Source organism: Loxodonta africana, chromosome 5 (assembly GCF_030014295.1).
Source record: "Loxodonta africana isolate mLoxAfr1 chromosome 5, mLoxAfr1.hap2, whole genome shotgun sequence".
Lineage (NCBI taxonomy): Eukaryota > Metazoa > Chordata > Mammalia > Proboscidea > Elephantidae > Loxodonta > Loxodonta africana.
In genome coordinates this window covers 56,676,778-56,704,305 of record NC_087346.1, presented here as the reverse complement: position 1 = coordinate 56,704,305, position 27,528 = coordinate 56,676,778, and the positions used below count along the sequence as shown (strand labels likewise).

The window sequence follows — 27,528 nt, the reverse complement described above, 5'->3', positions numbered from 1 at the left end:
TGCCTGGGACATGGCAGGTACTGAATACATATTTGCTAGCTTGACATGCATAATAAGTGAATTTTTATTCTGTTTTAAAACTTAAAAGAGAAGGGTCTGGTCTGGAAGGAAGCAGGGTATTATAAGTTTGAAATACCCTGTTCCCATCACTTTATCTCTTGAGGTAATTCAGATCATAAAGTTATTAAGATTGAGAGGCAGATTTAGAGAGAGGGAGCCACCAAGGCAGGGGGATATACAGGCCTACCCACACGTACTGCAACTGCATAGAAAGCAGTGTTACACTCTTATGTGTGCAGAGGGTTTTAAAGGCAAGGTACTAACATGAACTGTGTTTTGATTTCAGCTTATTTTGGAATTTAACTTGAGGATGAACATCCTCTCATATAGATATAATATACACCTTTTGAGATCGTGTGGTTGGAGTAAATAAATATTATTTGCTTCACCTAATCTGGTGCCGTCCAGAGTGGAGCCTACGTATCATCTATCTCTGAATCACATGGGATCTTGTTGAATGCACACTTTGCTTAGCTCACCTGAGACCTACAGAATCAGAATCACTGCCAGTGGGCCTGGGATTCTGCATAATAAACTCCTAATATGCCTCAGGTACACACTGCAATCGACATCTGTTCTTTAGACTAAGTTTACAAGGAATTGTTTGAGAAGGTTAGATGTACATCTTATATGAGTTTCAACACCCTAATGAAATACTAATAGCTAAGGAGCCCTGGTAGTGTAGTGGTTAAGAGCTCGGCTGCAGCTTTAGTACACCACCTGGTCCTTGGAAACTCTGTGGGGCAGTTCTACTCTGTCCTGCAGGGTTGCTGTGAGTCAGAATCGATTCCACAACAACAAGTTTAAGTTTGGTAGTGTAGTGGTTAAATACTTAGCTGCTAACTGAAACATCAGAAGCTACCAGTGGCTCCATGGGAGAAAAGACCTGACGTCTTGTTCCCCTAAAGATTACAGCCTAGGAAACCTTACGGGGAAGTTCTACTCTGTCATGTTGGTTGGCTATGAGTCAAAATCGACTCGACCGCACACAATAGTAATGAATGGGGGGAAATTCTGGTAAATTGATTTAACATATTTTAATACTTTTCCTTCAGTTATTATTCCATAAGAAGTTAACTAATTAGCTCAAGCATGGAGAAAGCCAGGAAAAATGATCAAAGACCTTTGTCTGTGCTTCTCTGTGATGTAGCCAATGGCTAGAGGCATTTGTGGTTTAAAAAAAATAGCAAACACACACTACACATCTATTGCATGTATTGTACTTCTGACTTAGAATTTCAATGTTTTTAACCCAATTATATTTTATTTTAGATAATATGATTGTTGAAACTTGATCTAATTATAGGCAAGCTGGACGTGTTATGAGATTTTAAGTTGGGCACTACTCAGGGTGACAATTTATTCAGTGATACGGTATGTATGAGAGCTCTTACCACAATGCCCAAGACATAATAGAGATTAATGCATGTCTCCTTCTAGAGCATCATTGCTTTCCAAACTTGATGGTAAAGAAGGAAAATATGAAAGCTATTTCAGTGATATGTTGTCCTATGTAAGTGAAACATTATCTTACGCTTTTTTTCAAAAGGTAAAAACTAGATTTTTCTAATAGCATTAGCTAACATTTATCAAGGATTACTTTGTAACATACACGCTTCATCTCTTGAAGTAGGTGCTATAATTTCCATTTAAGGCTCAGAAAATGAGACACAATGAAGTTATTTATGTAAGTTACCCAAGATCAACCATCTGGTAAACAGTGGAGCCTAATTTTGAACCCAGAAAACCTGTCTGCTAAAGTGTCTTCAGTCAAAGATGGTAGGACAATTACTAGTATAATAGGTAGACACTTTTGTATGTAAAATATGATAGATAAAACATGTCTTTTAAAATATATCTTGATATTAACTAAGTTTTTGTCTTTCTACCAAAGTTTGCAGATTAAATATTTCTAAAAATTTCTTTTAAAAAATACATAATACAGTAGAGAGGCTTCATGATATGGAAGAAAAGACAGTTTTAGGGCCAAAACAATCTGAGCTCAAATACTGTCTCCATGCTTCCTTAGCTGTGTATAGATCACTTAAACTTTCTGAGTCTCAATTTTCTCATCTGAAAAATGGGGATGATAATATTTACTCACAGTAATATCATAGAAAAAAAAATATAGAGAGTAGAAATAATCTACGTAACAGTGACTCATTGAGCTCCTTGCATTCGTTAAATACACCTATATAGTGAGTTTGAGGGAATTTGGGGCTGATTAAGGAAAGAGATATGACAATGAGGTAGTATTCCGCAACAAGCTATTTGTTAGGGCAGACTCATTGACAGCCGCATGCAGGGGCAGTTCCCTACAGCAGGAGGTCTTCCAGAGGCAAGGGGCAGGGAGCCACCAGAAGAGGGAGAAAGCATGAAAAACACCAGAGTAAAGTAGAAGGAAAGAGGGGCTTACATAAGTCTTCACGATATCCTCTTGTAGGAAGAGGGGGGTGTCTCTGGATCGGAGAGCTCCAGAGGCAGCTGCTCCTTGTTGTTGTTGTTAGGTCCCATCAAGTCAGTGCTGTCCAGTCAGTTCTAATTCATAGCAACCCTGCGTACAACAGAATGAAATGTTGCCCGGGCCTGTGCCAGCCTCACAGTCATTGCTATGTTTGAGCCCATTGTTGCAGCCACTGTGTCTGTCCATCTTATGGAGTGTCTTCCTTTTTTTCGCTGACCCTCTACTTTGCCAAGCAGCACCTTAGGGTGCTTATAACTATAGGTTTTATTTTATCTAAGTTGCTTGACGGCAGTTTTTTTTTTTTTTTTGGTAAGGTGATCGGCTATTGGGTGCAGTTTCGTGGGGTATATAAAGCAGGCAGGTTTTAAGTGGCTATAAATCTGCTTATTTAGTCTATTTTTAAAACAATCGGGTGTATGTAAATCTGAGTTCGGTGCCAGAAGACTTTCTGGGCAAATGGGCCTCAGTTTGCTATGAAAGAATAAACAACTTGGGGCCAATACACACAGGCCATTTTTGACTCATTTATATGACAAGCTATTATGATTTAGTGTATAAAATACTATTCTGAAAGGATTATGGGAATTTCTGTATTGTACATGAGACGTATACGACAAAGAATGTGTACTTTTTAGTATCAAAAGCATCAAAATATCTATTTTCTGTTTAAATCTTTAAGTATCATGAATACTTAATTTTTTATTTAACCTTATATTGTCGTTGGACACAAGACTGTGGTTGGCTATGCTACAGATGCTTAAATCCGCTTTCTCTTTCTCCTTTTCAGCAAACTTCCTGGATAACATGCTTTTGCGAAGTTCTGGAAAATTAAGTGTGGGCACCAAGAAAGAGGATGGTGAGAGTACAGCTCCCACCCCTCGTCCGAAGATCTTGCGTTGTAAGTGCCACCACCATTGTCCAGAAGACTCAGTCAACAATATTTGCAGGTTGGTGCTATAAATGACTTAAACCTAGTGTTAACAGAACATCACATGTGTTTGAACTGCGGGCTGATGTTTCCAAGAACACGTTTTGGTGAATAGTGCCTAACTTGATTAACTCTCTGTGCTGTGCCTGTATTAAGAGAAATATCGAATTGTTTGTGCCCTGGAGTGGTGGTCTGGAGCTCTTCTCCTTTCCCCCAACAACACAACACAATTCGCCTGTTCCTTGTCAGGGAACAAAAGCCAATTATTTTCTTTCGAAAGACCTGGTCCCCAGAATAAATTCAACAGCAGAAAGTGGAATATATGTGTGATTTTCTTTGTTTTAACCATTCGTGCTGATAGCATTATTATTTTGGAAAGCACACCTAAGATGTTAGAGTTGTTCATAAACTGACTCTGGGAGGGAGTATAGCTTACTTGAATCCACTGAATGTTAGAAAGACATTACCACTGCACTGGAGAATATACTCATCAGTAGGTAATCATGTTTATATAGATGCCTTCTAACACTTGAAACTGGACTACGGTATTTTTATGCAAATAATGCACACCTATGTTTGTTTGCCAACCTCACTCTTCCCCAGGAGGTATTGTTGTAAGTACATTATATTAATTTTTTCTACAGCAATGTGTAAAAAAAATTGGCATAGCAGCATTTAAGAAAATATGTGGGGGAGGGGGTAGGGGAGGAGGGCACAGGTTGGCAAACAAATGTAGAAAGAGCACGTTGTTTGCGTAAAAATACAGTATTTGCCTCTTTCCTCCCTACACTTCTTATTCAGCCAGATCTATTTCTCTGGTCACTATGGGTGGTACAAATGATAAGTGTGCTTGGCTGTTAAGAGAAAGGTTGGAGGTTTGAGTCTACCAAGAGACACCTCAAAAGCAAGTCCTGATGCTCTGTTTCTGGAAAATCAGCCATTGAAACTCTTTGGGGCACAGTTTTATTCTGACACGCATGGGGTTGCCATGAGTTGGAATCAACTCAACGGCAACTGGATTTATAGCTGTATTTAGTTCGTAGGATAAGGGCACCCATGAGAAAAGTAGGGTGGCCTCATGAAACCAGAATATGCTAAGGAGAGGTGAATAAGTTAACCAGACAAGTATGGATCTTAGGAGTTAAAATGTCAGAGAATCACATTTGCCTCAAGAGAGGTCATGGACCCAAAGAAGAAGGGCTTTTAGGGTTGGAATCCATGGAAGAATATCTGGGTAACCATTTGTGGCCTCAATAGCCAAGAAGGAACATCAAGCTGAGCTGAATGGTTTTTTCCTCCTGAGAGCTTTTTTCAAGTTTCCTGTTAACACTGGGTCTAGTATTAGCTCACCTGTGTATTCTAAGAACCTAGTATGTATAACTCAAAAAATGCACATTAACTGAATGACACAGGGAGGAAAGTTGGCATATTCACAAATATATATCTTATTTAATCAATAGATCAACTCAGCATGGTAAAATATAAAAACTCAGCATGGTAGGGAGTGGTTAATCTTGGACCAGGGTGGTGCAGGAGAGAGCTGGGTGTATTGGAGAAATATTTAGAAAGTAAAGTTGTTTGTTGATAGAGTGGGACAAACAGGGCTTCACAAGTTTCTGGATGTAGAATTAGATGTATAGTGTAGCCTTTTAATGAAAAGAGGGCAGTGGAAAAGAACCAAATTTCAATTTGGACACGCAAAATTTGAGATTTTTGCCATATTCAAGCGAGAATATCAAAGAGTAGGCAACAGGATATGGGTCTAGAACTCAGATAAGAGGTCTGGGAGAGAGTATAGAGCATTGGGCAGTTTTTACTGTGAAACAGAAACCTCAAAATCACAGTGGTTTATAACAGAAAACTTTTTTTTTTCCCCCCTTTGTGGGTTTACAAATGGGTTGCAGCTGTGCTGGGCTTTGCTGAGATTGTACGGGGCTGGTGTCAGGCTGCTGGTTGAGTTTAGGCTTGCCGCAAATGTTTCTCCATGCCAGCTACTCAAGACATGTTCCTCACAGGAGCATATAGAGCGAGCCTTTTAAAGCTGCTGCTCGCATCGTGTCCTCTAAAATCCCATTTACCAAAGCAAGTGAAGTAGTCAAGTTCAAACTCAAGGGGAAGCCATGGCTAGATTGAGTCATAAAGAATTGAAAGTAATGATAGAATAATCCAGCCTACCAGAGCAGGACTGAGCCTTGAAACATTTAATGTTTAGGTCAGGGGGGATGTCCCCAGGAGACTAAGAATTAGCAGTCAGAACAGTGAGTATGGTGTCACTGAAGCCAGATTTACAGAGGGTGGTAGTAGGTGGGCTGTGCTGGATGCTGCTAGGGGTCAAGTAAGATGAGAACAAAAACACATCAATCAGATTTATTGACACTGGTAACTGCAGATAGAGATAGTTAATGTGGTGGTAGAGATGGAAGCCATACTGGAGTAGGGTGTGAATTATATGGTCGTCAACCTTTAATTTTGATAGCAAAGAAAAAGAAAACAAAAACACAACAAAAACACCAACAATAGCAATGGAACCCCTCAAAAAAGAACATGGTATATTCAGTCAGCATGAATGGGTTAACATGAAGAAGGAAACAGAAAACTAAAATTTAGTAGCATTTTAAATACACTAGCATGTTTACTTTCACATGCATTTCATCATCACAACATTCTGATAAAGAATGAAGCATTACCTGCATTTTCCACGTGAGAAATCTGAGGCTCTGAGAGGTTAAGTAATTTTCACTAGGTCAGTGTTCATGGTGATACAATGAAAAGAAACGTGGCCAAGATCCCACTCTCTAGAATTCTTGACTAGCAGCCAACCCCTGATACTATTTCTCGAAGAAGAGATAACCACCCTAGTCAAGTGCATATGCATTTCAGCAGGAAGGCATTGACTTCAGCTGATCTCCTGGTGAGCTTGAATCAATCATATCTGAATCACAGGGGCTACTGGTGCTCCTGTTTCAGAGACTGGAATAAACCCAGGCCTTCTTGCCTCCATTCCTGTAAGCACACACTCTCCTCTTTGTCCTCCAGATGACTACTTCTCAAACTATTTGTGGTGAGGTGTTTTTTTTTTTTTTTTTTTTTTTTGCTTAGTAAGTTATAGATTGATATTTTTCTACACTGCAATAAAAATGAATTATTAAATAAATAAACTTAAAAATACATAAAAATTATAAGCACCATAGATACAACAGACATAAATTTATCCTCTCAGATTGCTTGCTATAAAAGTTTGAATTTCTTTATTAACCTCCTTACAGACCAGCAATAAGCAGTCATGCGTTTAGCCCCTGACTCATAGCTACCCCCCACGTCTCCGGCATGGAAGACAAGAATTCTACCACTGAACCATCAGTGCCCCCACCTTGAGTAATCCTGTCCTAAACCTTGCCTCTTAAGGATGTGCTTCTTTAAGGCGTAGACAAACTGGTCTCAAGTCCTCCCTGGTTTGAGGCTTTTTACCAAAGTAGATGTCAGATCTCATGCTCATCACATCAATTCTACCTCATGGAGTTAATAATCCAAAAGATAGCCAAGAGTCAAGAGTGCATTAAATTTAAAGATATTTTTAAAAGAAGAGATACCATGTGATAATTCAGAAACCATGCCTCAAAGGTTAGGGGGGTTTGTAAACTCTCCACTAGTACCAGCCATCACCAGGGCCAAAGCCATTCTTAGCCTTGTTCTTTGTCAGGTACAGATGAGTATGCTTCCAAAATCTGTGCTGTTTTCATTTCCCCATTGCAAGTATGTTAGAGGATGTAGTGTAAATATGTCATGACTGAATACACTATAGAACATTTTTTCTTTCTGTAATCCACAACTGGACCAATAAACAACATCATGATAAATTGATAAAATACTGAAGTTGTCAAGGATTTCATTGTACTTGGATCCATAATCAATGCCAATGGAAGCAGTAGTCATGAAATCAGACGATGCATTGCATTGCACAAATCCGCACCAAAAAACCTCTTTAAAAAGGTGTGTCTGACCCAAGCCATAGTATTTTCAGTTGATACATATACATGTGAAAGCTGGACAATGAACAAGGAAGACCGAAAAAGAATTGATGCTTTGAATTACGGTGTTGGTGAAGAATATTGAATATACTATGGACTTCCAGAAGAACAAACAAATCTGTCTTGGAAGAAGCATAGCTAGAATGTCTCTTAGAAGTGAGGATGGCGAGACTTTGTCTCAAGTACTTTGGACATGTTATCAGGAGGGACCAGTCCCTGGAGAAGAACATTATGCTTGGTAAGGAGAGAGTGAGTGAAAAAGAGTAATACACTCAATGAAGTGAATCGACACAGTGGCTACAACAATGGGCTCACACATAGCAACAATTGTATAGATGGCACAGGATTAGGCAGTGTATCTTTCTGTTGTAGATAGGGTTGCTATGAGTCCGAACCGACTCCACATCACCTAAAAACAACCATACATCACACGATAACTGTGAGCCCAAGAGGCAGAAAGGGCCACATGAACCAGAGACTTACATCATCCTGAGACCAGAAGAACTAGTTGGTGCCTGGCCACAATCGATGACTGCCCTGACAGGGAGTACAACAGAGAACCCCTGAGGGAGCAGGAGATCAGTGGGATGCAGACCCCAAATTCTCACAAAAAGACCAGACTTAATGGTCTGACTGAGACTAGAGGAATCCCGGCGGTCATGGTCCCCAAAACTTCTGTTGGCCCAGGACAGGAACCATTCCCGAAGACAACTCATCAGACATGGAAGGGACAAGACAATGGGTTGGAGAGAGATGCTGATGAAGACTGAGCTACCTGTATCAGGTGGACACTTGAGACTGTGTTGGCATCTCCTGTCTGGAGGGGGGATGGGAGGGTAGAGAGAGTTGGAAGTTGGCAAAATTGTTAAGAAAGGAGAGACTGAAAGGGCTGACTCATTAGGGGGAGAGCAAGTGGGAGTACAGAGTAAGGTGTATATAAACTTATATGTGACAGTTTGACTTGATTTGTAAACGTTCACTTGAAGCTCAATAAAAAAAAAAACAAACAAAAACACCATACAGAGTAAGGTGTAAAGCCTTTGTCCTATTTCCCTTCAGCCTTATATCTGTATTTTAAACATCTTCCCAGGTGTCACTTTGCATTGTTAATCCTTCCAGTTCCACTTCCAGATTCTTTTCCCAGGACCACAGACCATAAACCATCACTGCATTTCTTGAACACCACAAATTCTTCTCAAGTAACTCTTTTTAACGTGATTTTTACCACTATGAATTTCTGTCTCATTTTCCTTTCCTAGCCAAGTGTAATCTCAACCAATTTTTTACGCTTTGTATGATATGGTTCAGCTTTGTGGATCTTCCCTTGTTTTATTTGATTTGATCCGTGATAGTCATTTCACTTCTCATCTTATAAGGTCCTACTGGGACCTTAAATGAGTATTAGTTAAGGTCCTGGTGATGCAATGGTTAAGAGCTCATCCGCTAACCAAAAAAGTCAGTTTGAATCCAGCAACTGCTCTTCAGAAACCCTGTGGGGCAGTTCTACTCTGTCCTATATGGGTCGGAACTGAATGGACAGCAATGGGTTAAGGTCCTACTGAGGTTCTACCTCTGTTAAGAAACCTCACCTTGTACTCCAAAACTAAAAAAAGAAAGAAAGAAAAACAAGCCCATTGCCATTGAGTTGATTCTGACTCATAGTGACCCCACAGGACAGACTAGAACTGCCCCATAGAGTTTCAAGGAGCGCCTGGTGGATTCGAACTTCCAGCCTTTTGGTTAGCAGCTGAACTCTTAACCAATAATCTGCCACCTTAAAACATCTTAACTACAGAGTTTCCTACTGAGTAATGTTGTAGTCTATTGTTTATTCACTATTTCATGCCTGCTGATCTTGCTATTATGTCATATTTAAAAGATTTCTAGGATAAAGCAAGTGAATTTTTGGTAACATTGAAGTAGTTCCATTCAATTTAGACACAGGAAAACTTATAGATACACATAACTTCAGAATTCAAATCTTTAAAATCCTTAATAAATAAATATTCCACACGCAATGAACCTTAAACATCTCAGGGACTTTAAATATACTTAGCAAAAATAGATTTATCTTGAAGCTTAAGTGGAAGCATCTGTCTCCCAGAAAGCATTTAATTGTTTCTGTTGCTGTGTGATGATTGGGTAAAGTAGATGCACTCCTTCTCAATGAGAGGCACATCTATATATTGTAAGACACTAATAAAGGTGTTATCCAAATGAGGATATCTTTATTGGAAAGGGGTAGGAGTTTGCACAGTCAGCTGTCTGTTTGCTACATTATTTGGAATTTACTGAAAATAGAGTGTTTAAGATGCAGTCATTTAATTTCTACTTGACCCACTGTCAGGAGAGTCATTTTATCATTTGGATAAAAAAGCATATTTGGGATTGTAAACAAAGCTTGTGTATAGATCATTCTTTCTCATTCTTTTCCCATGATTCTGTTTCTCCTGTTTAGTGTCAGTGAGAACCTAGTAAGGAATACAGAGGACAAGTCATATAAAGTTCTTTCATCTACAATTATTACTCTATGGCAATAATTTCTAATTAACAGGGATTTCAATTGTTTGATAATTGTCTTATCTAAATGATAATAGTGTGCCCATATTTCCTTGAACTAAGAACTGGTTGTTAAGAAATAAAAATGGGAAGATAAACATTTGAAGGATTTTTCTTGAAAAGGATTTCAGCTCTCATTTGTGTCAAAAATCTTATTGTATAGAGCAGAAATGTGTTGCTAAAAGGTCAACTCACAATTAGTCAGTGACAGACTTAATGCTTATATTCTGGGTCCCCTTACTCTTAGTCCAGTGCATTTATTTATAGTTTTATTGGATCTTTTTCACACCTATTGACCCTGAAGCATTTTCAAATGATATTTTCTTATGTCCATGTAGCTTTAAAGCCCTATAGCTACACTACTGAACTGGGAAGTAATCTTTGAGGAGAAATGGGTTGATTTACTAGGACTGCTGCAATGTGAGAATCATAGTGCATTAAAATATTTTAGCTGCTTTTGTCAGGTACAGTTGGCATTTGTATTGGTCAAATAAACACAGTGTGATACTTTTTCTAGAAGAAACTCTGGTGGCGCAATGGTTATGTGCTTGGCTACTAAATGAAAGGTTGGTGACTTGAACCCACCCAACAGCTTCATGGGAAAAAGACCTGGTGATCTGCTTCTGTAAAAATTACAGCCTAGGAAATCCTGGGTCAAAGTTCTACTTTGTCACATGGGGTTGCTGAGTTGAAATTGACTTGACAGCACCTAACAATACCAATATCGCCCTTATTACCCATCTGTCAGTTTGTTGTATTATGGTGGCTTGAGAATTGCTGTGATGCTGGAAGCTGTGCCACCTGTATTTCACAAACCATCAGGGTCACTCATAGTAGACAGGTTTCTGCAGATTATCCAGACTAAGACAGAGTAGGAAGAAAGACCTGGTGATGTGCTCCTGGAAATTAGTCAGTGAAAACTTCATGAATAACATCAGAACATTGTCCAATACAGTGCTGGAAGATGAGCCCATTAGGTTGGTAGACCCTTAAAATACGACTGGGGAAGGGCTGTCTCCTTGAAGTAGAGTCAGTCTTAATGACCCAAATTGCATAAAACCTTTGGGACCTTCATTTTCTGAAGTGGAACAACTCAAAACGAGAAATAACAGCTGTGAACATCCATTAATAAATCAGAATGTGGAATGTGCGAAGTATGAGTCAAGGGAAATTGGAAGTTGTCAAAAATGAAATGGAATATTTGAAGATTGACATGTCAGGCATTAGTGAGCTGAAAGAGATTGATATTGGTCATTTTGAATCTAATATAGTCTCCTAAGCCAGGAATGAAAAATTGAAGAGGAACAGTGTTGTCTTCATTGTCAAGAAGAACATTTCAAAATTTATCCTGAAGTACAGTGCTGTTAGTGGTAGGTTTAGATCCATATGCCTTCATGAAAGACCAGTTAATACGACTATTAATTAAATTTATGCCCCAAGAACGAATGCCCAAGAAATTGGGGATTTTTTATGAGCTGCTGCAGTCTGAAATTTTTCAAATATGCAGTCAAAACATTTTGATAATTACTAGTGATTGGAATTTGAAAGTCGGAAATGAAGAAGGATCAGTAGTTGGAAAATATGGCCTTGGTGATAGGAATGATGCCAGAGATTTCATGATAGAATTCTGCATGACTAACGACTTACTCATCAGAAATATTTTTTCTCAGCAACACAAACGATGAGGATACATGTGGACCTCACCGGATGGGTTACACAGGAATCAAATAGACAACATTTGGGGAAAGAGAAGATGGAGAAACTCAGTATGTCAGTCAAAACAAACAAACAAAAAAACTAGGGTTAATTGTGGAACAGGACATTTGTTGCTCATATGCAAGTTCAAGCTGAAGCTAAAGAAAATTAAAGCAAGTCCACAAAAGCCAAAGTACAACCTTAAATTTAGAAGCCCTCTTAAGCATAGATTTGGTGTACTAAACACTACTGACTGAACACCGGAAGAGTTGTGGAATGACATATGCACAAAGTAAAAGGCTCTTAAAAAGGCAAGAAAGAAGGAAAAGACCAAAATGGTTGTCAGAAGAGACTGAAACTTCCTCTTGAGTGCAGAGTAGCTAAATCGAATGGAAGAAATGATGAAGTAAAAGGTAGGAGGAAAAGATTTCAAAGGGTAGCTCGAGAAGACGAAGTAAAGCATTATAATGATATGTGCAAAGACCTGGAGTCAGAGAACCAAAAGGGAAGAACACAGTTGGCATTTCTCAAGTTGAAAGAACTGAAGAGAAAATTTAAGCTTTGAGTTGCAGCATTGAAGGATTTTACGACTCAGGAAGTATCAAAAGAAGGTGGAAGGAATACAGTCACTACCAAAAATAATTGGCCGATGTTCAGTCATTTCAGGAGATAGCATATGATCAATAATTGGTGGTGCCGAAGGAAAAAGTCCAGTATGCACTGAAGGCATTGGTGGTAAACAAGGTTCCAGGAATTGAAAGAGTACCAGTTGAGTTGGTTCAAAAAATGGATGCAGTGCAGGAAGTGCTCATTCCTCTATGCCAGGAAATTGGAAACATAACTACTTGGCCAACTGACTGAAAGAGATCCATATTCATGCCCATTCCAAGGAAAGGTGATCCAGCGGAATACATTATCAAACAATATCATTAATATCGCATGCAAGCAAAATTTTGCTGATGATAGTTGAAAAAACAGCAGCAACTATAGATCAACAAAGGATTGCCAGAAGTTTAAGCTGGATTCAGAAGAGGATGTGGAATATGGCATATCAGATGGATCTTGGCTGAAAGAGGAGACTACATCAGATATCCTAGGTATGGCTGGCATCTCTCTGTCTCCCAAACCCTGAAGGGCCTTGTTACAGAATCAAAGCCTCTTTTCAAATTTACAGTCCCCAACAGGGACAGATCACCCAGTAAGCGAGGTAAGCACAGGCTTACTTATGCTTACTTACTAATCTATACTCAACAATTTCACATGAGTTTCACCAGATCTTTATGTGGTGAAACGTGTGTGAAATTGTTCACTAAAGATGATCTGGTAAGCAAGGTAAGCACCATGCAGAAGGCTGTGTGGAAAAAGTCTTGTATTTTGTGATAATCCAAATATCTGGAACTGAGTAGTCAGAGCAGATAAAAGCCTTGGAGGTGGCTCTGGGGATCGTGAGCCCCTGCCATGCACATTAACCTGTTAGACGTCAGGTCATGGGTAGTCCAGGGGTATGAGAGAAGGGCCAGGGTGTCTGAGGTGGCACTCAGGTCACTCAAGGCAGGGGTGCTCTAGTATTCTCACAACCCTGATGTTTACAAGTTCCTGGAAACCATAATTCTTGTCTATGACAGACTTTGCCTTAGTTATATAGTGCTGCTATAATAGAAACACCACAAGTGGATGGATTTAATAAAGAGAAATTCATCCTCTCATAGTCTGGTAGGCTAAAAGTCCAAATTCAGGGCTCCAGGTCCAGGGGAAAGCTTTCTCTCTCTGTTGGCTCTTGAGGAAGGTCCTTGTCATCAGCCTTCCTCAGGTCAAGGAGCTTCTCAGCGCAGGGACCCCAGGTTCAAAGGATGCGATGTGCTTCCAGAGTTGCTTTCTTGGTGGCGTGAGGTCCTGCTCTCTCTCAGCTCGCTTCTCTCTTTTATATCTTGAAAGAGATTAGCTTAAAACACAATCTAATCCTGTAGATTGAGTCCTGGCTCATTAACATAACTCATTAATCCTGTCTTATTAACATCATAGAGATAGGAGTTACAGCACATAGGAAAATCACGTCAGTTGACAAAGTGGTGGACAAGCATACAATACTGGGAATCATGACCTAGCCAAGTTGACAGGTATTTCTTGGGGACATAATTCAATCCATGACAGACTTGCTCTACCAAACAGCTTCTTCCAGGGTAATGAGGAGAGTCTATCTGAGCCCTGAGAAAACACTTGAGCTGACAATTCTGTGAGTTCAAACTGGTGGGGACCTGGCCAGGTGGGAGGGGTACATTCCAGGGCAGGGATGGAACGACTCACCTGGTACCCCAATCAGCTGTGTTCTCAAAGTACCTGAGACTTTTTGCAGACCATTAACACCTGTACTGTGTTTTCCTCATTCAAAAGATGCCCCTCAGGACCAAACCTACTGCTGTCAAGTTGATTCTGACTCATAGCAACCCTATAGGTTTTCTAAGGCTGCAGATTTCTGCAGGAGCAGACTGCCACATCTTTTTCCTACAGAGCTGCTGGTGGCTTCAAACTACTGACCTTTCTGTTAGCAGTTGGTTAGTTTAACCACTGTGCTACCAGGGCTCCTTACAAGATGCCTAGACCTCATTTAAAGGCAAACCATGCTATGGGCTTCCAGGATGGACTTAACTTATTTTTCTTCTTGAGATGTAATTGACATACCAGACAACTCACCTTTTAAAGTATACAACTCAGTGGATTTTATTATATTCACGAGGTTGTTCACCTGTCGCCACTATCTTAATTCCAGAACATTTTCATCACCTTAAAGAGAAACCTGGCATCGTTAGCAAGCACTCCCTATTTTCCCTCAACACCTTCCCCTCAGCCCCTCGTTGTTAGGTGCCATCAAGTCGGTTCCGACTCACAGTGACCCTGTGTACAATAGAACAAAACACTGCCCAGTCCTGTGCCATACTCACAATCATTGTTACACTTGAGGCCATTGTTGCAGCCACTATGTCAATCCATCTTGTTGAGGATCTTCCTATTTTCCGCCAGCCCTGTACTTTAAAAAGCATGATGTCCTTCTCCAGGGACTGATATCTCCTGATAACATGTTCAAAGTATATGGGACGTAGTCTCTCCATCCGTGCTTCTAAGGAGCATTCTGGTTGTACTTCTTCCAAGACAGATTTGTTTGTTCTTTTCGCAGTCCATGGTATATTCAATGTTCCTTGCCAACACAATTCAAAGGCGTCAATTGTTCTTTCGTCTTCCTAATTCATCGTCCAGCTTTCACATGCATATGAGGCGACTAAAAACACCATGGTTTGGGTAAGGTGCACCTTAGTCTTCAAGGTGACATCTTAGTTTTTCAACACTTTAAAGAGGTCTTTTGCAGCAAATTTGCCCAGTGCAATGCATCTCTTGATTTCTTGGCTGCTGCTTCTGTGGGTGTTGATTATGGATCCAAGTAAAATGAAATCCTTGACAACTCCAGTCTTTTCTCCAATTATCATGATGTTGCTTTTTGGTCCAGTTGTGAGAATTTTTGTTTTCTTTATGTTGACATGTAATCCATACTGAAGGCTATGGTCTTTGATCTTCATCAGTAAGTGCTTCAAGTCCTCATCACTTTTAGCAAGCAAAGTTGTGTCATCTGCATAATGCAGGTTAATGAGTCTTCCTCCAGTCCTGATCTGCATTCTTCTTCATACAGTCCAGCTTCTCAGATTATTTGCTCAGCATACAGATTGAATAGGTATGGTGAAAGGATACAACCCTGGTGCACACCTTTCCTGACTTTAAATCACACAGTATCCCCTTGTTATGTTTGAACAACTGCCTCTTGAGCATAATTAAGTGTTCTGGAATTCCCATTCTTCACAATGTTATCTGTAATTTGTTACGATCCACCCAGTCTAATGCCTTTGCATAGTCAATAAAACACAGGTAAATATCTTTCTGGTATTCTGTGCTTTCATCCAGGATCCATCTGGCATCAGCAATGATATCCCTGGTTCCACATCCTCTTCTGAATCCGGCTTGAATTTCTGGCAGTTCCCTGTCGATATACCGCTGCAGCCGCTCTTGAATGATCTTCAGCAAAATTTTGCTTGCGTGTGATATTAATGATATTGTTTGATAATTTCCACATTTGGTTGCATCACCTTTCTTGGTAATAGGCATGAATAGGCTGGTCAGTTGCCCATGTGGCTGTCTCCCAAATTTCTTGACATAGACTAATGCGCACTTCCAGTGCTGCATCTGTTTGTTGAAACATCTCAGTTGGTTTTCTGTCAATTCCTGGAGCCTTGTTTTTTGGCAGTGCCTTCAGTGCGGCTTGGACTTCTTCCTTCAGTACCATTGGTTCCTGATCACATGGTGCCTCCTGAAATGGTTGAACGTTGACCAGATCTTTTTGGTATAGTGACTCTGTGTTCCTTCCACGTTCTTTTGATGTTTCCTGTGTTGTTTAATATTTTCCCTATAAAATCCTTAGTATTGCAACTCAAGGCTTGAATTTTTTCTTCAGTTCTTTCAGCTTGAGAAATGCTGAACATGTTCTTCCCTTTTGGTTTTCTACCTCCAGGTCTTTGTACATGTCGTTATAGTACTTTACTTTGTCTTCTTGAGCCACTCTAGCAGCCATAAATCTACTTTCTGTCTCTATGGATTTGCCTAGTCTGGATATTTCATACAGATGGAGTCATTCAGGATATGGTTGTTTGCATCTGACTGCTTTCACTCAGCATGTTTTCAAGGTTCATCTATGAGGTAATGCGTATCAGAACTTTATTACTTTTTATGGCTAATGATATTCCATTGGATGGATAGACCACAGTTTGTTTTATCCATTCATCAGTTGATGACATTTGGGTTGTTTGTACTTTTTGGCTATCTTGTTTATCTACTATAAACATTAAAGTACAAGTTTTGGTGGGAAAGGCTTAATGTATTTTATCATGTTATTCAAATGTATACATACTAAAATTCAACAAACTCTTATTTTTATGAGCCTTGTATACCCCTTAAAATAAAATAAGTTAAAAATAAAATAAGTTCACATATTAAATTTGTTATTGCAAACAACACATACTTATTGATATTTACACTGTGTTCTGTGTCCTGGGGATTTCTCCTGAACAAGAGACAGACAGGTTTCTGGCCTCTCCAGCCTGCGTTGATGGAGTGGGGAGAGGGAGAGGTCAGCTGTGCTCACAGGGCACTGCAGGATGCTTGAGCCCCCATGAGGGAAGGCCTGAGCCAGAGACCTGAGGACCCTAGTCCAGTTCCAGGAACACCAAGGACCGTCCACATGCCACCTGCCTGCTGGAGGGACTCTCAGGAGCCCTGATTAACCCTCCAGGCTCTTGTTTACAAAGCAACCCTGACTCTAAGGCTGCTCCCCTAGACCCCAGAACAAAGCTGTCAAAGGATCATCCCATCCACCTGCCTGCTGCCTGCATGGACAGATCTTGGAGCTGGACAGGTTGTCCAGAACTCATACCATCTTTCCTGGATCCTGCACCACTCAGGACAAGGACCCTGAGGCCCAGCCAAGGGCCACCTTGCTTGCCCCAGGCCCCATGCTGTTGGGTCTCCACAACCAGCAATACTCATTCTTTGATCCTGTTTCCCTCGTCTGGGCTAGAGCCTACTATATATAAATGCTAGACTGGAGTTCCTGCCCCTTTCTCAATCCTGTGCCTCTTTTTTCAGTTCCTTAGTGTCTCTGGGCCTCAGTCTTCCTTTTCTGTAGGATGGGGGTCCCAGCTGCCCTGCCCAACTCACTAAATGGTGCAGGAGGATGAGAGAGGGTTTAGAGAAAAACTTTTAGGGATCTTATGTCACTCTTAATTGGACTAGTGGCTAGGGAGAGGATGGTCAGTTTACCATGCACACCTAGATGTGTGTATATGTGTGTGTAGGTGTGTGCGTGTGTTACTCCATTACTATTTTCTCGCCACTGGGGGGGTGAAAGAGGAGCCCTGATGGTGCAGTGGTTAAGTGCTTGGCTGCTGACTGAAAGGTCAGTGGTTCAAACCCACCAAGCCACTCCGAGGGAAAAAGATGTGGCAATCTGCTTCTGTGAAGATTTACAGCCTTGTAAACCCTATGGGGGCACTTACGCTCTGTCCTGTGTGGTTGCTCTGAGTTGGAATCGACTTGAGAGCAACAAGTTTGGTTTTCTTGGCAGAGGTGAAGAAACAGGACCATAGGCCCTGAGGAGTGTGCCCCAGGTCTCAGAGCCCAGCAGTCTGGTGCAGAGTCTGTACTTATTGCTCTTGAGTTGTCCCATTTCCCAGTTCCCAGAATATGGTCTTGACTCCCAGAGCCTCCAGAGGGGATCAAGGAGAGGTTGTTCCTGGTTCTGGTAGCCTGGACGCATGAGTCCAAACATAAGTGATGACAGCCCCGGCAGTCCCCATCTTTCATATGCACGATTCCCGCCTTAGCCTGAGGGCCCTGGGAGCTGAGCCTGTGCCCCGACGCCCTTTTCTCACACTGCTCCTTCAGAAAAGCCCTCCCTCTTAGCCGCTTGACTCTGTTCCCACTGAACCTAGTTCCCACTGCCTGGCTAACACCCAGGAAGGGAACACACTGGGCAGTCTAGAGGCTGCTGATAGGGCAGCAGGGAGATGTGGCCTCCAGGGCTGCCTGGGCAGGTCAGGGTGTGAATGGTGCCTCCCCTTCCCGTGGGCACGTTTTCAGGGCCAGAAGGCCTCAGGCGAGGGCTGGGAGTACCTGCAAAAACCCACCAACCGCCCACTGCCCTTGTCCTCCTGGCCCGGGGTGGATTGACCAGTAAGCAATGTACACACAGGCTTACATTAAGCAAGATATGCATGGACTCACTTGTGCTTACATACTAATCTGTAGTGTGAGACTTCACCTGTTTTTTATCATGAAAAATGGATGAAATTGTGCACTACAGTTTTGTAAGTAAGCACAAGTAGGCCCCTCCATTCCCTGATTATTGGGTAATCCGTCCCTGCTCCTGGCCCTCCATGGTTCCAGCCTCTGAGGTCACCTTCACCGGCTCACAGTCCTCTGACTCACCTCCTCCACACATTTTGGGGCCTTCTTGTAGCTGGTCGCTTGGGCAGAGGACCCCACCCACCTCCTCACTGCCCACGATTGGGCATTCTCCTGGCCCCTTCCACCTTTTCACTTCCAACTCATGAGCATTCTGTGGGCCCTATATCTCCTAACTTCCATTACCTGGGGTGCCCTGATTCATCCCTTCCTCCACTCGCTAATCCTGGGGATCTCCTGACCCCTCTCATCTCCTCACAGCCCATAACTGGCCATTATCATGACCCCCTACATGCTCTCACACCTGGCTTTCTCCTTACCTCTCCTTTCTTCCCAAAGCCCATACCTGTGTCTTCTTTTAGCCACTGCCCACACTTGGTCATCCACAGGCAGCCATCTACCTCTTCAGTCACAACACCTAAGCTTTATTACGGCCCCTCAAATGTTTTCTTCCCAAACCTGGGAATCTTCCTCACCACTAAACCTTAATCCCGCACCTAATGCCTTTTACTGCCTCCACCTCTCTCCTTATCCCTGATACCTCAGTGGTCCTTCACACCTCCTCCTTGGCCACACCTATGTACTCATTGACTGCCTACCTTCTACTTCCTCCCACATCTGTGCCTCCTGCGTCATCTTCACCGTTACTGGGCTGCCCCCTGAGCTCCCCATCATTACCACACCTGGTGGTGGTGTCCTGGCCCTCCCTACCCTCTCACTTCCCATACTGTGTCTTATTCCTCCTACTTCCTCGCTCACCATACCACACCAGTGTTGTTTCCTGACTCCTGTCTCCTTTTTACCTATGTCTGGGAGTTCTCCCGGCTTCTCCCACCTCCATACCTCGCATAGCTTGTCTGCCTCTTGATCCCTCCCAGCTCTCACTCCCTACATCCAGACTGTGTCTTCACCTCACCCTCCCTGCCTTTTGTTTGCCCATCTCTGGGATTTATCATGAAGACAGGCACTCAAGTAAATACTGTACACAAGTGCTCATAGCAGCACTACTGACATTAGTCAAACAGTGGAAACAACCCAAATGTCCATCCACAGATGAATGGATGAACAAAGTGTGGTCCACCCATACAATGGAAAATATTGAGCTTTGAAAGGAATTAGATACTGCCACGCACTACAGCATGGATGGACCTCAAAAATATTAAGCTAAATGAAAGAAGCAAGACACAAAAGCTTGCATTTTATATGATTCCATTTAGGTAAAAAATCCAAAGTAGATATATCTATAGACACAGAAAGCCAATTAGTGATTGCTGTGGGTTATGGGGAGGAGGTATGGGGAGTGACGGTTTAATAAGTTCAGGGTGGTGATGACAATGTTGGGGAAGTAGATAGTGGTGGTGGTTGAAATGCATTGCAAAAGCACATAAAGCCACTGGATTATGCACTTTAAAATGATTAAGATCAAAGTTGATTATATATGAAACCTAAACTTTTTTAAAAGAGACTAAACCAAAATGGTGTGGCAAACAAGGAAAATACTACAATAAAACCAAAGAGATGTTCTCAGGTGAGGGGCAGGAAGACTCTGGTGCTGGATCCAGTGCTCTCTGGGGCTCAAAACTGGTATGGAGGAGCTGCTGAAACTGGCCCAGCCTCTGGTGCCCGTGCTGGAGCTGATGATGGAATACCTGCTGATAGATATACCTCCGGTGCTGGTGCCGGAGCCAGCTCTGCCTCAGCTGGTGGTTCTAGACCTCCTTCTGGAGGTGGCACTAGATGAAGGTCTGGCTCAACAGCAGTCTCCACCACTGGAGCTAGCCGGTGAGGAAATAGCTGTGACTAGAGCCAACTCCAGTTTTAGTGCAGGTACCGGCTCTACTTCAGAAGGTAGTACTGGAGCTGGTTCTGGAGGCTTCACTTAATGTGATTCTTCCCTACATCAGGCTCTACTAATGGTGGTGGTACTGGAGCTGGTGATGGAATAGATGCTGACAGACCTGGCTCTGCTGTTGGTGCAGGAGCTGACTCTTCCTCAACTGGTGGTACTAGCGCTACTTCTGGAGGTGGCGCTAGAAGTAGATTTGGTTCAACAGCAGGCTCTGCCACAGAAGCTGGTAATGGAATAGCTGTTGCTAGATCCAAGTCCCATGTTGGTGGAGGAGCGGGCTCTTCCTCAGAATCTGGCACTAGCACTGCTTCTAGAGGTGATGCTAGATCCTTAGCTTTTAGAGCTGGCGCTGTCCCTGGTGCTGGAGCTGAAAGAGTAGAAAAATTCACCAACATGACTGCCTTTCCAATGACAGAAGACATCCCACTGTTATTAAGAGAAGTGCAAGCTTAAAAACTCCACTCCAGGGAGTCTCCGCAGACCGCAGTCCACTAGAAGAGGGATCTAGCGTTATTCTGAGCTCTGGCCCAACCCCACTCAGTGGAGGCTACCCCCATGTGGTCTGGCCTGTGCCCCTCTACACACGCTCACGTGCATGTATGCCCAGTCCTCACCGTCTGGATCTGCCTCAGTGGGCCCCAGGTGCTCCAGCTGGAGAAAAGGAGAAGGTGAGCACGGTGCTCCAGGTCTGAGCTGGTCGTGTTCACCGGCACATATTCTACTGGGAGCTTGAAGCAAGTGAAATCTGGGGGCTTAGAGAAGTCCTCCAAGTATTCATCCAGCCAGGTGCCCAGGATGAAGGAGATGGCATTGGGGGTGTATGGTGAGCAATAGGGTCAGGGTCCTAGACTTTCCTGTCACATCACCCTCCCACAGCACCACTACAAAGGGGTGGGTCCTTCTGCCTCTTTCTGACCCTCTGGAGGCCAGCCACACCCTGCCCCACTCGACTCTGGCTGTTCTGGCAGTGGCAGGGGAAGCCTTCACTCATTCCTCCAGGGGAGACTAGATATGTGGGACTCAGGGTCTGTCCAACCCCAGTTTGGACACAGTCTTCCCACTAGCTCCCATCCTTCTGTGGAGACAGGAGCTCCTCCTTCTCAACCCAAAGTCCACTTACTTTTTCAGCTCACCATGGGGTCCACCGTTCCTGTCAGAGTGGGGGTGGTTGTATCCATATCCAGAGGAGGCAAGAGGTCATCACATCTAATGCACTGTGGACACTACCCACCTACAATGTCTAGTGTTCCTTTCTGACCCACCGACTAGATTGGAGGCTCAGGGGGCAAGAGTACTGGTCTGCTTTGTTTATTGAATGGTGCTAAGTGCCTAGAAGAGCGTCTGCAAGAGTTCCAAACCAACCCACTGCTGTCAAGTTAACTCTGACTCATAGTGACCCTATAGGCCAGAGCTTCCAAGGCTATAAATCCTTTACAGAAGTAGGCTGTCCTATCTTTCCCCCATGGAGCAGCTGATGGGTTTGAACCGCTTACCTTTCAGTTAGCAGGTGAGTGCTTTAACCATTGTACCACCAGGGCTCCTATGTAGGGCTTCATATGTATTTTTTAAATGAATGAATCCAACCAGCGCCATTCTCGTTATCTGAGTAGGCCTGGGGCCCATTTGCCGGCAACCAAAAATCCCTGTTCTCCTTCACCAAGGATGAAGACCCACTAGATGGAACCTAAACCCCCCTTTACAGATAGGAAATGGATTTACTCAAGGACATGGGGTCAGTGAGGGGTGAGGCACAGAGATTCTTCACGGGGGAGAGGAAAATAACAAATGTGAACAATCCCAGCCCCTCCAATAGCCTTTTCTGCAGAGCCAGGTTCCATGTACAGTTACCATGGTTCCACCCATGTGGTCCTGACAGTAACCCTACCAAGATGATCCTCTTACAACCCTACTGCTCAGAGGAGCAAACTGAGCCTCAGAGGAATAAAGTGATATTCCCAAGACTCACAGTTGGTAGGTGGCAGTGTCTCCCCTGTGCTGTGGAGGGAAGGGTACTCACCTTTGGAAAAGGACATACTGGATGGTGGCGAAGGTTCTGTAGGTACACAGGGAGATACTGATGTAGGAGAGGTCACCCTCTAGGAAGGCGGGCACCTGGTGCTCCATCAGCTTCTTGAGTGTGCTTGCTTTGATGGTCTGTACCACACAGGTCTCTTCCAGGTCTAGGGCTGACCCACGGACACACTAAGGTGGGAAGAGAAGGGACATACAGTCACAGGCAGCACCCTGAACTGCCAGGTGTGTAGGGGGCCGGAGTTTACACTGGGATTCCTGTGCTCAGGGACTTGTGGTAGGAGGTGGTACATGAGTGTCTCCAGCAGAAAATGGTTTTCAGCTTTCAAAGTAGAATTTGAGGTGGGGCATGGTTAAAAGTATTAGAAACCTCAAATCATTTTGATATCTGCCTATACTAAGAGCATTATCCCAGTGAGCCCTCACAAAACATCCCCATTTTAGAGATAAGAAGACAGAGACTTAGCAATGTAATGTGATTGCTCAAAGTTATGTGGTCAGAGCTCAGAGCCCTCTGATGCTAGAACTATGTCATGTTCCCTCTGTGCTATGTGAGGCCTTACATGAGGGGAAGAGTCTGGTGCAAGCTCATTCCCTCCCCATGTGAAGACAGTGCACAGAGCACATATACCCCGTGAGATTCCCCTTTGTTTGCAAAAAGACATGGATTTTTCTTTCTTTACATTGAAGGGAATACTGAGAGCCTGAGGCTGTGATGGTCCCAGATCCAGCCAAAAGTTAAGTCCTGGTGATCTGGGGCGGGGGGTGGGGCAGGGACGGCATGTGACAGAAAGACCCCCATAGGAACAAGGATCCGAACAGACCATTCAGGGAGAGTGGATCTAAATAGCTGATATTAAAAAAAAAAAAAAAAAACTGAGATGTGGCTCAGTTTCTCAAGGGGCAACTGCACATCAAAGCTACCCAGCAGTTCCAGTGGACACCCTAACCCTACTTCAGCAAAAATTAAGATGAATGATAATACCCAGGCCAGGCAGGATACCTGCTACAGGTATTTCGGAAAGGAGTCTGGCTCTAGTGATCCTAACTTTAAATGTGCATATCCTTTGACCCAGAAATCCCACTCCTGGGAGTCTGTCCTAGGTGAGGGTCAGTATATGAGGACACACGTGTTCACTGCAGCTCTGCTGAAAGGGTAGCAGAAAGGATCATATCCAGGGCCACTAGCAGTGAAAGGCTCAATTACTGTCATAACCAGTGTCTTTTCAGGAACATTTTGCAACTAAGTCAGGACACAGCTCCTGATCTGGAGGGAACACTATGGTGTGTTTCATGAGACTGCAAGTTGCAGAAAAAAGGTATATCATAGCATGAGCCCTGTTGTTTCCAGGTAAAAAGAAGCCTACTAAGCATGAGGATATATGAGCCTGGGAGGTGTGGAAGGACAGACCAGCCAACTGATGCCTGGAGTTGGGAGTTAAATACTAAAACAGTAGCAAAATGCAAAAATAGGCTAGTGAGAGTAGAAAACAGTATAAAAGATGTTTCTGATATTGCCACAAATATGGGAAAAGAGACTTGGAACCTGGCTGGGACAGGGGTTGAGCAGTAGGGACTGGGGAGGAAGGAAGGTGGTGGCCAGATTCCTTTAGGAGGCCACTGGGGGCCACTCCAGAGGAAAGCCCTGGGAGCAAGCTTGGGGGTCTCCAGGGCAGTGTCTGGTCCCCATGGCCCCCTCTGGCCATTTCAAGCCCTGAGTGGGGATCCCGCCCCCCACACTCATAAGAACCTGCACCAGCCTTTCATGCCCCCTTTCTTGTGGTAGACGGAGTAGATGATGCTGTCCTCCTCCTCCCTGTGAATCTCCTACGTGGAGCTCTGCAGAGACGGTGCTGGGAATCAGCCCTGGAGGCATAAGGGACCCCTCTGAGGCCACTTCCTTCCCTTTCTGCCCCTTCAGGCCCTTTTGCCATCCTGAGCATTAGAGGATTTCATAATTTCCCATCTGTCGCTACTTGATGGGGGCAGGTGTGCAACATGATAGTGCTGGGGTCCTGACTGAGAACTGGGGGTCCACAGAACCCTAAAAGCATGGGGCCTTGCCTGGGATAGGAACAGGGGTTCCTCTGGCTTTCCCCCAGATCCACTGGCAAAAAGGAAAGGCCCTTGTTTAGGAAGCAACAATTTCTCCTGCTGGGCAGGCCTGCTGGGAGCAGCCCCATTTAGCCCTGCCAAGTCCACTGAGCCATGGATAGAGATGCCGACCTGTGAGCAGGGGAGTATAGGAAGAGTTAGGCACAGGGTCATCAGCGGCCCAGTCAGTGCTAGCAGCTATGACTGAGGGGTGACTGCCCCACATAGGGCAAGCTGGAGCTCAGAGAAGGCCCAACTGAAAGTGCTGACTCGACCTGTGACCCCCTGATGCTTTCTTCCCTAAAGCCATGGGTCTAAACTGGGATCTCTGGGTAAAGGCTTAGGTCTCAGTGTCCTCTGTGATCAGGGAGGTTGGGCCAGGGATGGAAAACAGTCACCACCTGTGCCAACCCAGATCCACATCTACATGGTACCCAACCTGATTACTGGGTATACCCACCACCCCATGGACCTCATCATTACTGTGTTCACTAAAATAAAACACTAAGTACAGCACCTTAAATAAAGACACCATCAGTGAAATCTTAAACACCTTAAGAAATGAGTCTCTAGCCATTCTGCAACCACTAATGACCAAGTTGGATACCAGAAGGCTGCTTATAAAACTTTGGGACCATAAATCTGCAGTGACTGAGAAGAGTTAAAGTTTGCAGTCTCTGTATGCAAATCTGCCTAAAAAGAGTATTACTTGGTTCCTCAAAGCTTTAAACCAGGTATTTACTTGCTGGTATATGTCCACTTGGGCACGCTAAAAATCTCTTGAGAAGTTAACCAAATGATCCCGCTGATGTTCCACAAACACCTTTGCTTTTTTTTTTGGAGGTGAAATTTGTAAAACAAAAGTAACCGCCTTAAAGTGTACAGTTTAGTGGCATTTTGTGCGTTCATAAATGTTGTGCAACTTCTACCTCTGTCAGCTTGGAAAACATTTTATCAGCCCTCCAAAAAACTATACCAAATAAGCGGTCTTTTTTTTTTTTCCCTCATTACCCCACTTTCCTGGCAAATACCAATTTTCTTTCTGTCTCTATGGATTTACCTATGCTAGATATTTCACGTATGTCGAATCATGTGACCTTTTGTGTCTAGCTTTTTTCCCTTGGCATAATGTTTTTGAGGTTCATCCACACTGTAGCATGTATCAGTACTTTATTTCTTTTTATTTCTCCATAATATTCCATTGTAAGTATTTTGTTGTTGCTGTTAGGTGCTGTAAAGTCAGTTCCGACTCATAGTGACCCTGTGAACAACAGAACGAAACACTGCCCAGTCCTGCGCCGTCCTCACAATCCTTGCTGTGCTTGAGCCCATTGTTGCAGCCACTGTGTCAATCCATCTCATTGAGGGTTTTCCACTTTTTTGCTGACCCTCTGCTTTACCAAGCATGATGTCCTTCTCCAGGGACTGGTCCTTCCTGGTAACCTGTCCAAAATATGTGAGGCAAAGTTATCATTCTTGCTTCTAAGGATCATTCTGTTTGTACTTCTTCCAAGTCAGGTTCATTCATTCTTCTGGCAGTCCGTGGTATATTGAATATTCTTTGCCATCACCATAGTTCAGTTCTTCTTCAGTCTTCCTTATGCATTGTCCAGCTTTTGCATGCATATGAGGCAGTTGAAAATACCTTGAGTTTGGTCAGGCTCAGCTTAGTCCTCAAAGTGACATCTTTGCTTTTTAAGATTATAAAAAGGTCTTCAGCAGATTTTCCCAATGCAATACATTGATTTCTTCACTGCTGCTTCCATGGGTGTTGATTGTGGATCCAAGTAAAATGAAATCCTTAACAACTTCAGTCTTGTCCATTTATCATGATGTTGCTTATTGGTCTAGTTGTGAGGATTTTTGTTTCCTTTACGTTGAGGTGTAATCCATACTGAAGGCTACAGTCTTTGATCTTCATCAGTAAGTGCTTCAAGTCCTCTTCACTTTTATCAACCAAGGTTGCATTATCTGTGTATCGCAGGCTGTTATGACTCTTCCTCCAGTCCTGACGCTCTGTTCTTCTTTATATAGTACAGCTTTTCAGATTATTTGCTCTGTATACAGATTGAATAAATAATGGTGAAAGAATTCAACCATGACATACACATTTTGTGGTTTTAAATCATGCAGTATCCCCTTGTTCTATGCACAGTTAAGTGTTCTGGAATACCCATTCTTCAAAACATTATCCACAATTTGTTATCATCCACAAGTTACATATCAGTAAAACACAGGTAAACCTCTTTTTGGTATTCTCTGCTTTCTGCCAAGATCCATATGACATCAGCAGTGATATCTTTTATTCCATGTCCTCTGCTCAATCTGGATTGAATTTCGATTGTTCCCTGTAGATGTACTGCAGCAGCTGCTTTTGAATGATTTTCAGCAAAATTTTACTTGCATGTCGTATTAATGATATTGTTTGATAATTTCTGTTGGATCACCTTTCTTTGGAATGGGTACAAATATGGATCTCTTGCAGTTGGTTGACCAGGTAGTTGTCTCTTTTATTTCTTGGCGTAGATGAGCGAGTGCTTCCAGGACTGCATCTGTTTGTTGAAACATCTCAGCTGGCTTTCTGTCAATTCCTGGAGCCTTGCTTTTTTACCAATGCTTTCAGTGCAGCTTGGACTTCTTCCTTCAGTACCATCAGTTCTTGACCATATGATCAGATCTTTTTGGTGCACTGACTCTTTGTGTTCTCTTGTTTCTTTTTCTTTTCATGCTTCCCATGTTGTTCAATATTTTACCCATAGAATCTTTCAGTATTGCAACTTAAGGCTTGAATTTTTCCTTCAGTTTTTTCAGCCTGAAGAAT

The 27,528-nt window shown here is 43.0% G+C and overlaps 1 protein-coding gene across 1 annotated transcript in view; it reads left to right on the top strand.

Annotated features, from left to right (window-relative positions):
- Positions 1-3,311: 3,311 nt before the first annotated feature.
- Positions 3,312-27,528, top strand: part of BMPR1B (bone morphogenetic protein receptor type 1B) — an 82,980-nt gene continuing 58,763 nt past the window's right edge. Inside the window, exon 1 of the mRNA XM_003410395.4 lies at positions 3,312-3,471. Within this exon, the coding sequence (XP_003410443.3) occupies positions 3,329-3,471 (143 nt within the window). The 5' untranslated portion in view covers positions 3,312-3,328. The remainder of the gene's footprint in view (positions 3,472-27,528) is intronic.